The 17,884-nt window shown below is 40.3% G+C and overlaps 1 protein-coding gene across 1 annotated transcript in view; it reads right to left on the reverse strand.

Moving 5' to 3' along the window:
• FIG4 (FIG4 phosphoinositide 5-phosphatase) overlaps positions 1-17,884 on the reverse strand; it is a 133,182-nt gene that overhangs the window by 52,672 nt on the left and 62,626 nt on the right. The window contains exon 16 of the mRNA XM_044244439.1: positions 3,665-3,803. Within this exon, the coding sequence (XP_044100374.1) occupies positions 3,665-3,803 (139 nt within the window). The remainder of the gene's footprint in view (positions 1-3,664; positions 3,804-17,884) is intronic.

The following is a 17,884-nucleotide window of genomic DNA, read 5'->3' on the forward strand; positions in this document are numbered from 1 at the left end:
GAAGCAAGCAAAGCATTTATGACCATGACCAAGAATGCTCGAATGAGCATACAAGAATGGTAGAGATAAGGCCTGGTAGCAGGTCATGTTAAAAACACTTGGGAGTTCTAATGGACAGGAAGCTCAGAGAGTCAACATTATGATGGCATTGCTAAAAACAGCTAGTGCAATCTTATAGTTAATGATAAACGCAGAGTAACCAGGATAAGAGGAGTAATGGCTCCAGTGGGTTCCACGATATTTGGCACAAATCAGATCAAACTGTGACCATTACTGAACCCAAGTCTGGGCACCAGAGTTGAAAAAGAACACCACTGTGGACTGGGATCTGTAAGAGAAGAGCATTCTGAAGCCCGAAGAGACTTGAAATCACAGTTTGTGAGGAATAGCTGGGGAGAGTGGGGCTGTTTATCCTAAAGAAGAGATTCTGAGAAGGTGTGAACTCGTCTTCAAATAGTTAAAAGACCATAAAGTGGATAGGGAAATCGTGTTCTTAAGGTCTCAGTGGGTCGAACTGAGATTAGTAGGTGAAGTTACAGAGCAGCAGATCTCGGGTGATGTGGGGAAGAACCGTGTAAGTGGACGTCTGAAAAGAACCTCCTCAACCAGACACGGCCCCGGGGACAAACCAGGACTGGTGGCGCACAGGCCGGATGACCTCTCCTGGGGAGACGCAGAGGAAACTCACATATCAGACAGTGAACAGGGCCAGGAAACCATCCAACTCTGGGTTAACGAATTAATTAGCGCTTAATATGTAAAAACATCTCAGTGACATGATAAACACGGAGTCAATAAATAGCATCTTGGATGATGTATGACACATTAACCTAAATCAGGACAAAACTTCATCTAGCGGTTCTAGGCAGATAGATAAATGTGGGATTCTGAGTAATGGAAGTAGTTACTTTAAGAGGTCCTGGTTTGGATGAATTCTAGTCAGAGCAAAAATTATTCCCCCTTCCCTTATCATTCAATAAAAATATACCAGAGTTGGGGCATCTGGGTGGCTCAGTGGGTTAAAGCCTCAGCCTTCAGCTCGGGTCATGATCTCAGGGTCTGGGGATGGAGCCCCGCACTGGGCTCTCTGCTCAGCGGGGAGCCTGCTTCCTCCTCTCTCTCTGCCTGCCTCTCTGCCTACTTGTGATCTCTGTCAAATAAATAAATAAAATCTTAAAAATAAATACATATACACAAACCAGAGTAAACACTGGTAAACACATTATAAAATATGGTATGGTCACCCAGTTTGGAAACACAAGCAAATACATATAAAGTGGGTATTGATATCATATTATAATAAGTGATAAAATAATATTATCTAAGTTTCCAGATTTTATGGTCATCCTGGATGATTTTTAAATAAATTTTACAACTAGGGAATAGATTCTCCTTAAAGAATAATCACAGTACTGACATCTGTTGGGTTTGCTGTGTAGTAAGCATTTATATTATTCCATCTGATGCTCAGAAAAATGTACAAGTTAGATGGTATTATTATCTCTATTTTACTGATAATGGCCACTGAGACTGACACCAGTTATGTAACTTGCCCACAGTCACTCAGGTTTAAACTGGAGGCCATCTGTCCAGAACCTGGCCACTTCAGGACTATGTGGATTCTGTGTCAGACCCAGTACTAAGTAATTCCCACACAGTTTCTCACCTAATCCTCAAAATGACCCTGTGAGGTGTACATAGTCCTCTCCATGTTACAGATGAGGAGAAGGGTTTCCGGAGTTCGGCAGGTCAGAGGTCACACATTGGCAGAAATTCTAACTCTGCCCACCCAACCATGATGTCTAAGCTCTCACCCAGTTAACTGCCTCTGGCTAAAATATTCATTTTATCTGAGAATTATAATATTAGCTGTCACCAAAATAACCAGTTTCGTGGGTGACATTGGAAAGTCCAAAATAAAAATGTGTCTTACAGTATTTTTAAGTACTGTTTAAAACCAATATGTACTCTTGATAGCATAAACTGATTTTTTGGAATTGTGATATTCTGGGAGAAAAAACCAGGAGACCAAACCAACTGAGAGAGCCATATTATCTACTTTGATAAAACTTTATTTTCAGTGGCAGGTTTGCAGCTGATTCTTGCTGAGTCATCTAATGAGCTGAATTATCTCAGTCAAGACACATTCTCTCTGCAATCTCAGTTTCCTTTTTTTTTTTTAAGAAAATGGAGCTATAACAGCAGCTTCTTTTGATGACACAAATAAGCTCTGACCACCTCCTGCCTTAGTGATCCGTTATGTAACTCAAGGTACGCAAGTGGTTTAATGTACACTTGCAATACACGAGTTCGTTTCTGCAGGAGTAAATTGAGTTTTGGTTCTTCCCAACCTGTGTGTTAACAGCTTTAATACTGGAAGGTAATATTTAATTTTGGAAAATCACCCACATTTACCCATTGTCAATTGCATTACTAGAGCTAAATATGGGTATTTACACTCATCTCTCACCCAATAAACATAATTAGTTCTACTTTTTTATCAGCAAAAATTCAGAGGCAATCATTTAATGCAAAAACCAGCAGTGCTTCATTAACAGGGAAAGTAAACTCAAATAGTAAGTTGGTTATTCCAACAACACGCACTTAGAAGAACAAATCTGAGAACAGAAACTGACCCATCCCTATATATTCTAGCACTCCTGAAGTAACACAGAATTTGATAACAGCTGTAACATCAGCACTTGATAATTGTACAGTTGCCTGTGGTTTGTCCACACAATGAAGCCCAGACTAGCACTGACCCCCATAGTGTTTGGGAAGCACTGTTGCACAAAATAAGGGCTATAGTAAACTGATGCTGTGAGAGAAAAGCATTATGAGAGAACTTGACATTGTAGGCCTCTAAGAAGAATACACCAGTCTCCAGCCTCCTGTGTGTGAAAATTTTGCTTGTGTGGCCAAACTCACTACATTAGTACATGATGCCTCAGTTAAAAACACTAATGAGTCTTCTCACCAAACCCTCACAATGACTCTGAAGTGTGTCTACAATTCACATCTGCAGGTAAGAAAAATGAGATGGGGAGAGGTTAAAATAACTAATCTAAGGTCACTCAGGTACAGAAGCAACCTGACCCAGAGGCTACACTACAGGTAAAAACTTTATTTCTTTTGAGAATATTAATATCAATTCAACTGTCATCAAAAGAACCTAAAATGGCTATTGACTCTAGAAAGGCTTGGGTAAAGGAGATGTTGGGGATGGTGTCTGCCACCCGGGTCACTGCTCTAGTTCCCCGTCTTCACCGGTGTCACCAAGAGCAGGTTATGCTTCCAGAAAGAAACACCATTAGCATTCCAAAGTGATGCTGCTTAGACCCCTCACTTGAAAAACCAAAGACTGTAAGAGTTCTTTTCAGTTTCACATTTGTAGGAAGCACTCAGAAATAATGTTGATGGCTTGTCTTAATGATTAACTTGTCTTCAATGATGAAGTTCTGAAATTTTCTTACAAAAAATGAAAGCCACCAATTGTTAATGACAATTTCCCAGATCTAGTATCAGGACACCAACAACACGGAGTTCCTCACAGCAAACATGTAGTAAGACTACTTTAGCCTATGTGATTATGACTCAAAAATGAAAATATCTCATACTCAAAGTAACATCAAATCTGAGTTTATACAGTAGACTAGAAGAATACCTTCTTCTTGTTGGTAAAAGTCTCATGGTATTTTTATGATGCAAATAAAAATCTGTTGGGAGTTCCCAGAGATGAGGTTTCCCTTCAGTGGGATGAAAAACCCCCAGGAAGAGATTAATGGAATCTTGTCTATCAGCATCTAAAAAACAAAAATAGGCATTTTAGGAAATCACTACTGACATATACAACTCAGGAGAATGTTTTCTCAGGAGGAGAAGGGTACAACTGTGATTTCATAAAACATACCTTTGAAAATAATAGTATTTATACTTCAGAAGTCACACACATCTAAAATCTAAAATAGTCACAATATCTAAAACAGTCACCAAGATTTTGAGCAGAATTAAGATCTTGCTTCCAGATGTTTCCTTTTTGCTCCATTCCTTTCATAATACAGAGGACAGTGAACACATATTGCTTCTTGAATTTTGAGAGACTCTTAAAAATCAAGAACTGCTATAATACCATAGTGATTTTATTTTTAGGTAAGAACACATTTTCACCATTCTTCAGTCTACCAGAAACAAATACATCTTTACTTTGTTATAAAGACAAGAAGACAGTGTCAGAAACAAATAAGCAAAATGATCCCACAGCTACCCCTATTCTATTGCACAGCCTTGAACAAGTTGCTCTCCATAGTTTCCACTTCTAATCCTTGAAAAGACAGTCTCCATTTCTTTAGCAGAGACAGTGTTTATAACATTTTCTGTCCCCTCAGCTGTGGGCCTGGCCCATTCCCTTCTGTGTTTGATAGTGAAGGCAGAGTGGGCACATGGATAACAGCCTCATTCTAACTATTCAACCACTCCAAAATTACTAACCACATATGCACATATATTGTATTTCCTTCCTTTTATAATTATATTTTGGTAAAAATGATGATGAGCACTAAAGGGTCTCACGAAGCACCCTTCCCATTCTGCACCGTCTCCCCTCCTCCCACCTCCCGCCAGCATCCTTCAGTGTTTCCCCTCATTTCCTGCCTCCCATTCTTGTCTCAGAGTCCTGTGTATTCAAGTTTAGGGCAGACATGCACGATTCAAATAATACCCTCTTTCTGAAAATGAGCACAGAACTTTTTAAAAAGCACAGTAGAAATGACTGCTTTCGAAACAAGATAACATTACCATAAAATCAATCTTCTTCCAACAGCTATAGTGAACACAGCTATCTCTAAAATTAGCAACATTGTTCTCATTGAACTATTTGGTCATCTCAGCAAAAGCAATAAATGAAACACGGCACATCAAACATGTATTAGTGTTATTACTTTTTGACAGGAAGTGTTCCATTAAAGCAGCATTTACCTTTCAGGCCAAAAGTAATGTATAAAAGGGATGTGTTTATAACCTGAGCAAATTTGGGGCCTTTCTGCCACTTTTGAGAGAAAACAAGTATTAAATGATGCAGACATTACCTCCCCAATTTGTACCCTCTTTACATGATGCAAAAGTAAACATACCGCTTTTTTCCCTAAGCGGGGGAAAATCAATCAAGATTTCATTGATTGATTGATTGATTGATTTAGAGCAGTGGGGAGGGGCAGGGAGAGCAAGGGAGAGACTCTCAAGCTGATTCCACACAGAGCCTGGAGCCCAGTGCAGGGCTTGATCTCAGGATCCCGAGATCATGACCTGAGCTGAAACACAAAGAGTCAGATGCTTAACCAACTGAGCCACCCAGGGGCCCACATATTGCTTTTATAGTAATTACATTCTTTATGCTTCCTGTATAGTCTTAATAGCACTTAATAATTCATGCTATGCAGGACCTCAAGACATCTTACTACTGTCTAGAGAAGCTTTCCATCTTCAGCCATGTTTTCAAGGAGGCTTTCATCCTTTAAACCTCATAGCTGCTTCCTTTAACTTTTAACAAGTATGATAAAATGTGAGCGGTGGGAAACGTTAACCCAATGAAGGCTACTGCTTCAAAGGATCATAATGAAGACTTGCTGAATGTGCTGCTGTTCTATAAATATGTTTCTGTGATGGATATGGTCACTAACCAAGGACTCTAAGACCAGTTTAATGAGCCTGGGGTTCTTTTCCAGCCTAGTCTTGACTGCAAGTAAGACAACCACCCTCGGGAAGACAGTAGAACTTCGGATATGGACACGAGCTTAACCCAGGTGGGTTCTCTGCAGTTGTGGATAATAAGAGGGCAATGATTGCCTATTTTTTGTACTCAATCACACTTTAAAGGAAAAGAGAGTAATGGACCAGTCACACTTCACTCAAATAGCTAAACACTAACCACTTTTATTATGTATGTATTAAATAGATCAGGCTTGAATTGAACAATTCTTTTTTTTTATTAACAATTCTTTTTATTTTTAATTAGCAAAAAAAAATTTTAGAACTAGAATACTTATTATTCTAATGTTAAATTAAGTATGTGATGAAGTGGGCTCTGAAATTAATAATGGAAAGAAATGTTACTCAATAAATACCCACTAAATGTGAGAAAGGCAAAAATCAACACCCTAACAGAAGAAGAGAAATGTGCCATTTTTGAAAGAAATAGAAACAGATAAACCTACCAAAATTCAACCTTACTAGTTATCAAACAAATGCAAATTAAAACAGAATGCCACTTTTTACTTGCTTAGGCTGGTGAATTCTTATCAAGATGGGCACTTCTATAACTCTGCCCAAGGAATATTAACTGCTGTACAGTATCCTTTCTCTAAGGCAATTTGGCAACCCAGGGGTTCCCTGCTTTCTGAAAGTCTGCATTACGCCACTTTGCTTGGAAAAGACCTACATCAGTACCTCTCATATTAATGGAAAGAAATCTGAAGAGGTTTTTAACTTTTATGAAAATAGCTGTTACTTTGCTAACACAAGTTTTTCCTAAAAGCAAAGTAGTGTAATTCAAACTTCTGGAAAGTGGGGGGGATACTCCCCACTTTATGTCATTTCAACTTACCAAAGTTTTCGTGGGGTACACACACACACACACACACACACATAAATACATACATATTTATGTATAGATAGATACAGATACGGATATGTTCAGGGCTTTAAATATATATACATATGTATTTATGTATAGATAGATATAGTATAGATATTTTCAGGGCTTTAAATATACATATATTTATATTTATTATAAACACACACACACACACACACACACCCGCACACATACTTAAAGCCCTGAAAATATTTATACTCTCTGACCTAATAAATATGCTTCTAGAATTTCCATAAGATAATATCAAAGATATGCCAAAAAAGAGTATATGTTTAAAGATGTTTAAGAGGAACCAAAATGCAAAATAATAACTAAATAAATTATGACTTGTTTCTGTGTTTCTAAAGTGTAAGTTTCTAAAGGATAGACTGCCATAAAGCAACTAAAATCATGTTGTAGAAGCATATTTAGGTCATAAAGATTGCTTACATTATCTAAAAGGGCAAAAGGAGAACATAAATATTATGCGCAAGGAAGTCTCATGTTCTAAATCTGAACAAATGGCTGTCTCTGGAAGGTGAAGATTACCTGACTTCATTGTGAGGTTTTTTTAAAAATTTAATTTAATTTTTTTCAGTGTTCCAAAATTCATTGTTTATGTACCGCACCCAGTGCTCCATGCAATACGTGCCCTCCTTACTACCCACCACCAGGCTCACCCAACCCCCCACCCGCTCTCCTCAGTTTGTTTCTCAGAGTCCACAGTCTCTCATGATTCATCTCCCCCTCCGATTCCCCCCAACTCACTTCTCTCCATTTCCCCATGTCCTCTGTGTTATTCCTTATGCTCCACAAGTAAGTGAAACCATATAATAATTGACTCTCTCTGCTCTGGAAGGTGAAGATTATCTGACTTCATTGTGAGTTATTCTGTACTTTCTATAATTAATACCTATTATTTTCATAATTGAAAAGAAGAATTACCCTTCATTCACTCACCCAAGAATCTACTCTGTTCTGCACCAACTAGGGACACAGTTACGGGTAAGACGGACGGTGGCTGTGGTGGGGCTGACATTCCAAGTGGCAAACAAACATATATACAAGTGAATAATGGACCAGGTGCATTCAGGGGTTGTAAGTTCTGGGAAGACTTGTAAGTTCTGTGAAGAACGACAGAGTGACATGAGAGCGAAGGGAGGGGACACGGCCCCTTGAATTGGGTGGTGAGGGCAGGGGTAGAGGCTACAGGGTCTGAGGAAGTAACAGCTGAAGTGTACAAATGAGAAAATACACAAAGCTCGGGGGGATGTGCCCACGCAGAAGGACAAACACAAACAAAGGCCTGAAGGAGGAATAGACAGCAGCTCCAAGAACAGAAGGAAGGCCAGGGAGGATGGAGGGCAGTGGACAAGGGGAACGGCCATATTAGAGACAGACACAAGGCCTTGTAGGTCTCCATAAAGAGTCTTATTTTAAGTACGATGGAGAGCTCTGGAAGGGTTTTTAGAGAGGCACATGATGCTATTTGACTTCAGTTTTGAAAAGATCCCTTTGGTGGCTGTGAAGAACAGGAGCCAACGTGTGGGGGCAGAGAGCTGAAGCAGAAGTGCTGCGGTTGTTCACACAGAGGTGACCGTTTCTGGCACCAGCATGGCGGCAGGCGGGATGAAAAACAGCAGAAGCATTTAGGGTATATTTTGGGGCTGAGACAATGAGATTTGCCGAGAGATGGGACTGGGACAGTGGGGATAAGTAAGGAAAATAAAGAAATCAGGGATGATTCCAAGGTTTCTGAACTGAGCAACAGGTGTTGAGGTGGAAAAGGCAAGTGAAAAAACAGGTTTGAGTCAAAGTAAGGAACTTCTGCCTCAGAAATGATCGATTGAGGGACGTCTGGGTGGCTCAGTGGGTTAAAGCCTCTGCCTTCGGCTCAGGTCATAATCTCAGGGTCCTGGGATGGAGCCCCTCATCGGGCTCTCTGCTCAGCAAGCAGCCTGCTTTCCCTGCTCTCTCTGCCTGCCTCTCTGCTTACTTATCTCATCAAATAAATAAATAAAATCTTAAAAAAAAAAAAAAAAAGAAATGATCAGCTTGAGACTCTTATTAGATACCCGTGGTAGTAAGAAATTTGGGACCCAAGGGATGCCTGGGTGGCTCAGTTAGTTAAGCAACTGCCTTCCGCTCAGGTCACGATCACAGGGTCCTGGGATTGAGTCCTGCATTGGGCTCCTTGCTCAGCAGGGAGATTGCTTCTCCCTCTGCCTGATGCTCCCCCTGCTTATACTCTGCTCACTCTCTCTGACAAATGAACAAAATGTTAAAAAGAAAGAAAGAAAAAAGAAATTTGGGCCCCAAGATCTTTCCTCCCTAGTTTTATACACACAAATATTTCATATCACGCAGCAAAAGGGACTTTGCAGATATAAGTGAGGTTACTAACTACTCACTCCAAGACTGGGCAATTATCCTGTATTATCTTGGGGGGGCCCACTGTAATCACATGGATCCTTCAAAGGCAGAAGAGGAAAGTAGAAAGGAAGGCAGAGAGATTAGAAGCACAAAAAGGATTCAATGTGCCACTGCCAGCTCTGAAGATGGAGTGGGCCAGAAGTCAAGGAAGGCAAGCGGCCTTCAGAAACTGAGAATGACCCCCAGGCAACAGCCAGCAAGGCCACAGGGACTTCAGTCATGGGATTCTACCACTGACCTCAAACCTCAAAAAGCCTGGAAGTTTCCAGGTAAGAGCCCAGGTTGGCCAACACCAACTTAATTTTGGCTTCTTTTGACTTCATTTGACTTAACTGCTTTCATTTTTACCAGCCTTGTGAGACCTTAAGCAGAGAACACAGCTGAGGAATGCTGAGCCCAGACTTCTGACCCACAGAAACTATGACATAATAAATGGGTGTTGTTTTAAGGCACTAATTTTGCTGTAATTTATTAAGAACCTATAGAAAACTAACATAATATTCAAGAAGAGATGCTAGCCAGGTGGGCTTTTGGAAAAATGAGTCCAGAGTTCTGTAAAGAAGTCAAGGTTAGAGACGCAAAGGTGAGCATCAAATGCACGGTATTTACGAGCTGGATGAGATGCCCCTAAGGTAAAAGTATAGAGAGAAACGAGAAGAGGGTTTAGAAATGGGGCAGGAGATGTCACCAGGGAGACTGAGTGAGAGATCACAGAAGTGAGTTTCAAGAAACAAGGAGTGGGTCACCCGTGATTAAAAACTGCTGAAAGGCTGAGCAAGATTAAGACAGAGAGGGGCGCCTGGGTGGCTTAGCAGGTTAAAGCCTCTGCCTTCGGCTCAGGTCATGATCCCAGGGTCCTGGGATCGAGCCCCACATTGGACTCTCTACTCGGCAGGCAGTCTGCTTCCTTCTCTCTCTGCCTGCCTCTCTGCCTACTTGTGATCTCTGACTGTCAAATAAATAAATAAAATCTTAAAAAACCATTTGCGACAACATGGATGGAACTAGAGCGTATCATGCTTAGCGAAATAAGTCAAGCGGAGAAAGACAACTATCATATGTTCTCCCTGATATGAGGGAGTGGTGATGCAACATGGGGGCTTAAGTGGGTAGGAGAAGAATCCATGAAACAAGATGGGATAGGGAGGGAGAGAAACCATAAGTGACTCTTAATCTCACGAAACAAACTGTGGGTTGCTGGGGGGAGGGGGGTTGGGAGAAGGGGGGTAGGGTTATGGACATTGGGGAGGGTATGTGCTTTTGGGTAAATTGGAAGGGGAGATGAACCATGAGAGACTATGGACTCTGAAAAACAATCTGAGGGGTTTGAAGTGGCGGGGGGGTGGGAGGTTGGGGTACCAGGTGGTGGGTATTATAGAGGGCACAGCTTGCATGGAGCACTGGGTGTGGTGAAAAAATAATGAATACTGTTTTTCTGAAAATAAATAAATTGGAAAAAACAAATCTTAAAAAAAAAAAAAAAAGATAAAGACAGAGAGATGACCTTGGATTTGGCCATAGGGAGAGGGCTGGTGATTCTAACAAGCACAGGTTCAGCAGCAATGACAGGGCAGATGCCGTGAGGCAGGTGGAGAGAAAAGGACAGGAGAGGAAACACGCACGCAGATCACTCAAGAGGTTTTGCTTAGGAAACCAAGGAAATAGGACTATAGCTGGATGGGGGCATGGGACTGGGTATGTTAAGGAAAGATCCAATGGAAAATACTAAGGAGGGCTTTCACGCATAATGGGAATGAGGCAGAGGAGTGGGGACTGAAGATGGGCAGCCATGAGAGTCTACTTATAGGCAAGCATGACGGGATGGGACTCAAAGCATGGCAGAGGGGCTGGCCTAAGATGGGCCAGGGCTGCCACGTTACTGAATTGCTCTATGAGTTCTAGTAGTTTGGGGGTGGAGTCTTTGGGTTTTCCATGTAAAGTATCATGTCATCTGTGAAGAGAGAGAGTTTGACTTCTTCAACGCCAATCTGAATACATTTTACTTCTCTTTGTTTTCTGATTGCTGTTGCTGGGACTTCTAATACTATGTTGAACAAGAGTGGTGAGAGTGGGCATCCTTGTCGTGTTCCTGATCTCAAAGGGAAGGCTGTCAGCTTTTCCCCACTGAGGATGATATTCGCTGTGGGTTTTTCGTAGATAGATTTTATGAAGTTGAGGAATGTTCCCTCTATGCCTATACTTTGAAACGTTTTAATCAGGAATGGATGCTGTATTTTGTCAAATGCTTTTTCTGGATCAATTGAGAGGACCATGTTGTTCTCTCTTCTCTTACTGATTTGTTCTATCAAAATCAATGTACAGAAATCAGTTGCTTTCTTATACACTAACAATGAAAATATAGAAAGGGAAATTAGAGAAATAATTCCATTTACTATAGCATCAAGAACCATAAGATACTGGGAATAAACCTAACCAAAGAGGTAAATGATCTGTACTCAAAGAACTACAGAACACTCATGAAAGAAACTGAAGAAGACACCAAAAGATGGAAGACCATTCCATGCTCATGGATTAGAAGAATAAACATTGTTAAAATGTCTATACTGCCTAGAGCAATCTATACTTCCAATGCCATTCTGATCAAAATTCCATTGGCATTTTTCAAAGAGCTAGAGCAAACAATCCTAAAATTTGTATGGAACCAGAAGAGACTCTGAATTGCCAAGGAAATGTTGAAAAAGAAAAACAAAAGAGGGGGCATCACGTTGCCTGATTTCAAGCTTTACGACAAAGCTGTGATCACCAAGACAGCATGGTACTGGCACAAAAACAGACACATAGACCAGTGAAACAGAGTAGAGAGCGCGGATATGGACCCTCAACTTTATGGTCAAATAATCTTCGACAAAGCAGGAAAAAATACACAGTGGAAAAAAGACCATTTCTTCAATAAATGGTGCCAGGAAAATTGGGCAGCTATGTGTAGAAGAATGAAACTCAACCATTCTCTTACACCATACACAAAGATAAACTCGAAATGGATAAAAGACCTCAACATGAGGCAGGAGTCTATCAAAATTATAGAGAACATAGGCAGTAACCTCTTTGACGTCGGCCACAGCAACTTCTTTCAATATATGTCTCCAAAGGCAAAGGAAACAAGAACAAAAAGCGAAAATGAACTTTTAGGACTTCATCAAGATCAAAAGCTTCTGCACAGCAAAGCAAACAGTCAACAACCCACGGAATGGGAGAAGATATTCGCAAATGACACTGCAGACAAAGGGCTGATATCCAGGATCTATAAAGAACTCCTCAAACTCAACACACACAAAACAGATAATCACATAAAAAAATGGGCAGACACTTCTCCAAAGAAGACACACAAATGGCTAACAGACATATGAAAAAATGTTCACCATCATTAGCCATCAGAGAGATTCAAATCAAAACCACACTGAGATACCATCTTATACCAGTTAGAATGGTCAAAATGAATAAGACAGTAAACAAGTGTTGGCGAGGATGTGGAGAAAGGGGAATCCTCTTATACTGTTGGTGGGAATGCAAGTTGGTGCAGCCACTTTGGAAAACAGTGTGGAAGTTCCTTAAGAAATTAAAAATAGAGCTTCCCTATGACCCTACAATTGTATTACTGGGTATTTACTCAAAGATACAGATGGAGTGAAAAGAAGGTACCCCAATGTTCATAGCAGCAATGGCCACAGTTCATCTGTACCCCAATGTTCATAGCAGCAATCACCACAGTCACCAAACTGTGGAAAAACCAAGATGCCTTCAACAGACAAATAGATAAAGACGATATGGTCCATATATACTATGGAGTATTATGCCTCCATCAGAAAGGATGAACACGCATCTTTTGTATCAACATGGACAGGACTAGAGGAGATTATGCTGAATGAAATAAGTCAAGCAGAGAGAGTCAATTATCATATGGTTTCACTTACTTGTGGAGCATAAGGAATAACATGGAGGACATGGGGAGATGGAGAGGAGAAGTGAGTTGGGGGAAATCTGAGGGGGAGATGAAGCATGAGAGACTGTGGACTCTGAGAAACAAACTGAGGGTTTGGGAGAGGAGGGTATTGGGTGAGCCCGGTGGTGGGTATTAAGGAGGGCATATATTGCATGGAGCACTGGATGTGGTGCATAAACAATGAATTCTGGAACACTGAAGTGAAATTTAAAAAAAAAAGATGGGACAGGGCTACTCCAATCACTGTAATACAATACAGAAACTAGAGGTGCAGATAAGGACAGGCTCTGCTGTCCTTAAGGATGTTGAAGAGGGAGTTCACCTCAATGACACGCAAGGTCACAGTGGAGAGTGGGGTGCTGTAGATTTTAGGAGAAGACATGAAATGGTATGAAACGGTCCTTTTGGAAAGTGGTCATTTCCAAATGGTCATTCCGCTAGAAGGAATATACCAGAGAAACGTAGTAGGACTGGCAGGTTGTTTTAGTGTCCTTTGGAGACCCGTAGTCAGTTTAAAATGGAGCATAATTAGCTACAGCATTTTCTCTTGCCATGTTTAACTGCTTTGGTTGCAGGACCGGTGAACAGTTATTAATGTTATTTAAAAAGTTATTAAAACAAAACATTTTGCCAAGTGTCTCCTCCCTGCTAGAGCCAAACACAGCTTATCCACCTTAAACCTGTTAGAAGGATGACCTTAGTAGGCTGCCTCACTAGTCTTGATAAACTAAAATGTTCTTCTCCCTCGTACACCTCTGCTCCAGTGGTGAGCAGAACGTGAGTAAAACTGTTCTACAACCTTAAGGCACGACCACAAAGCTGAGGGATGCCTCCTCCGCATGTTTCCCATGTGTGGTCAGCTTTGCAGTCCTTACCTTGTGAATGTCTCTTTTTTTTTTTTTTGAAATCTCTGTTTGAGAAGGATATGATTCCCCTCCATGCGTGCACGCACACACACACACATACACCACACAATTTTAAGCTGCACATGTGTGTATGTATGTATACATGTATGCATGAACAGAGCAGATCTATTATTAACTGCTAAAGGTATCCTGTATCTTTTTTTTCTTCATATAACAGGACTGAAATTCAATAAGCTTCAGCAAGAAAATTCAGCTAACCAAAATGCAAAAAAAAAAAAAGGTTAGAAGCAGCTTAACAAGTTCCTTCAGACAGCTATAATAATAAAACTCTCCCTAACATCTGACGGGAGCTCCTAGGTCTCTTCTTGGCATCCTCCAACTACCAATGTAACCAGCTGTGTTAGAAACCAATGGTACTTCTTAAAGACAAACCTCAAAGCACGCTAAGATGAGAAGCCTCAAGAACAGTTTTTTAAAAGAGCCTGAAAGAGAGTGAAGTGGGTTGCCTATATGGCATCAGTCTGTCTATACAAACCAATGATGAAATTCCCAAGGCGGCAAAGTAAAATGAAACAAAAGGGACTACATCAAACTAAAAAGCTTTTGCACAGTGAAGAAGACCCTCAACAAGTGAAAGACAATCTACTGAATGGGAGAACATATCTGCAAATGATATATCCAATAAGGGGGTAATATCCTCACTATATTAACTCACACAACTCAATACCAAAAAAAATAACCGATTGAAAAGTGGGCAGAAGACCTGAAGAGACACTTCTCCAAGGAAGGCATCCAGATAGCTGACAGACATATGGAAAGATAGTCAACATCACTCATCATCAGGAAAATGCAAATCAAAACCACAATGAGATATCACCTCACATCTGTCAGAATGGCTACTATCAAAAAGACAAGAAATAACAAGTGCTGGTGAGGAATCAGAGAAAAGGGAACCCTTGTACACTGTTGGTGGGAATGCAAAATGGTGCAGCCACTACGGAAAAGAATGTAGAGAATCCTCAAGAAATTAAAACTAGAACTACCATATGATCCGGCAATTCTAGCTATTTATCCAAAAAAACCAAAAACACTAACTCAAAAAGATGTACCCTTACGTTCATTGTAGCATTATTTACAATCACCAAGATATGGATGCAACCTAAGTGTCCACTGATAGACGAATGAATAAAAAAAAGTGATACACATGCAATGGAATATTACTCAGCCATAAAAAAGAATGAAATCTGGATAGACCTAGAGGGATTATGCTAGGTGAACTAAGTCAGATAGAGAAAATAATTTCACTTATATGTGGAATCTAAAAAATGATACAAATTAACAAAAAAAAAACAGAAACAGATTCACAGATACAGAGAACAATCTGGTAGTTGCCAAGAGGAGAAGGGGAATTGGGCAAATTAGGGGAAGGGGATTAAAAGATACAAACTTTCAATTATAATATAAATAAGACCTGGGGTTGCAATGTATAGCATAGAAAATATAAATAATATTGTAACAACTCTGTATGGGTGACAGTAACTAGATTTACCATGATTGCTTCATGATTACGTGAAACTAATATAAACTTCATGATTATGTGAAACTAATATAATATTATACATCAACTACACTTCAATGACTAAAAACCCCTATGAGGGATCCTGGATCAAAAACCCAAGGATCAAAAGGTCCCAAGGATAAAAAACCTTTTTGATCTTTGTTGATATATGAAGCAGTACTCTATCATAATTTTATTTTTCTTATTATGAGTGAAGTTGAGCTTTCTTTCATATGTTTAGAATCCATATGCATTGCTTTCCCTGTGAAATGTACATGTCATTTGCTCATTTTTTTCTCCAGAACTTTTGGTCCCTTTATATTGGCTTATTATATCTAAAGGAAATTAGCATTTTTTGGTAGGTTTCAAATTTCTCCTTAGCTTGTCTTTTGACTTAATTTGCCTTTTGTCCATCTACATTACATTTTTTGGGTAATGAAAGGGAAAAAATTTCCAACAACCTAATGTCAAGTGTCTTCCTGCCCGCCCCAGAGGAATCACATGAGGAGATTAAATTTTGTAAAGTTATCTTGAGTGTTTTAAAGAAAATGGCTCTAGAAATATATTAACATTATATGATAGCCATTGTAATTTTAAAATAAGCTGTATGCCTCAAGGATACCAGGCTTCTCAAAATAAAGTCTGTTTTAGCCACACTATTTATAAAATAATTGCTTTCAGAGTGGTTCCTCTTTCAGTGGTACAGTTTTGCTTTACACTTCCATTATGTGCATGTTACACTTTTTCTTGACCATCTTCTATCTTTTAATAGTCCTCCCTGCTTTTTAAATCACATACATCTCCACATTCGTTCTCCCTGTCCCCTAGTATTATTTAAATAAACTTCACTTGGTCCTTATCTGTCAATAATGATTCCCATTACACGGACAATGATGTCAGAGGGCAAAAGAGTGGATGTTTCCTTTCCATCGGGGCAGTTTTCCACCTTTCCCGTGGTAACCCATCCCCTGAGAGATATGTACTTGTGGACACACAAGTACATACACATACACACACAAGTATACAAGTGTTATAGGTTGAACCGTGTCCCTCCAAAAAAGATACGTTGAAGCCTTGGGATGCCTGAGTGCTTCAGTTGTTAAGCATCTGCCTTCAGCTCAGGTCATGATCTCTGGGTCCTGGGATCGGGTCTCACATCAGGATCCCTGCTCAGCGGGAAGCCTGTTTCTCCCCCTCCCACTCCCCCTGCTTATGTTCCCTCTCTGTCTCTCTTCTCTGTCAAATAAATAAATTTAAAAATCTTTAAAAAAAAAAAAAAAGATACGTTGAAGACTTAAGCCCTGGGACCTATGAATGTGACCTTATCTGGAAGTTGAGTCTTTGCAGATACAATCCACTTAAGATGCAGTCCCACTGGAGTAGGGCAGCCCATAATCTGATATGACTCATGTCCTTACAGGAAGAGTGAGACTCACAGGGAAAATGCCATGTAGACACAGACACAAGGGGAAAATGTCAGGCAAAGTCAGAGGTAGGAATGACAGTGCTGTGGCAAGCCACAGATCACCAGAAGTCATCAGAAGCTATGAAGTAAGGATCCTCCCCTGGAGCCTTCACAGGGAGCACGGCCCTGCTCATCCCCTGATTTCGGACTTCGAGCCTCCAGAACTGTGGGACAAGAAACTGCTGCCGCTTCAAGCCACTTAGCTTGTGGGATTTTGTTAACAGAAGCCCTAGGAAGCTAGCACCACAAAGAGGAGCCAGTGAGCATGCCTTCTGGGAGATAACCCTATTCTAATCAATGCTCTAATTGGTAAAAACAAGTGAAACCCATTGTAATTTTGTGTTTCATGACTGATAATAACCAATTACTTCTAACTCACATTGTGGCCAATTTGAATACATCAGTACATATTAATGTCCTCACTGGTAACGAGAGCATTAGGGATAATAAAAGATGATGGAAATGCTTTAATATTTTTCTTTTAGAAATCTAGAATTGAAACTTATGCCACTGGCCAGAATCTCTAAGTTCGATTTCCCTCTCAGTTTTTGCTTGGATTACTCTACTTTGATTTTTAAGTTTTAAACCCAGTTCAAGGAGCAGGCATAAAGAGGAATATCTAAATTCTCATTAAGGTCCGCAGTGGACTCTGTAGTTTATGTTAAACACTGAGCTTACCCAGAGTACTATAATGGGCTCCAAGAATGCAAAAGAAATGATCTGAGCCATCTCGGGGCATCGCTGATAAGCTACATGTTACTAGGCTGGCATCTCAGTCCTGTCAATTTTGTAATTCAGGGAAAAGGGGGAATTGGGGAGGACACAGGTAATAAATTAACTCATGTGTTTATTAATTCATCCCACAAATATTTAGTGTGCCATGAGCAAAGCACTGGGGACACTTCGGTGAACGAGCTGCCCATGGGGCTCTCTGGCCTCATGGCAGGAACTAATGGCATCGCGAATGATTTCC

This window comes from Neovison vison, chromosome 1, assembly GCF_020171115.1.
Source record: "Neovison vison isolate M4711 chromosome 1, ASM_NN_V1, whole genome shotgun sequence".
Taxonomy (NCBI): Eukaryota; Metazoa; Chordata; class Mammalia; order Carnivora; family Mustelidae; genus Neogale; species Neogale vison.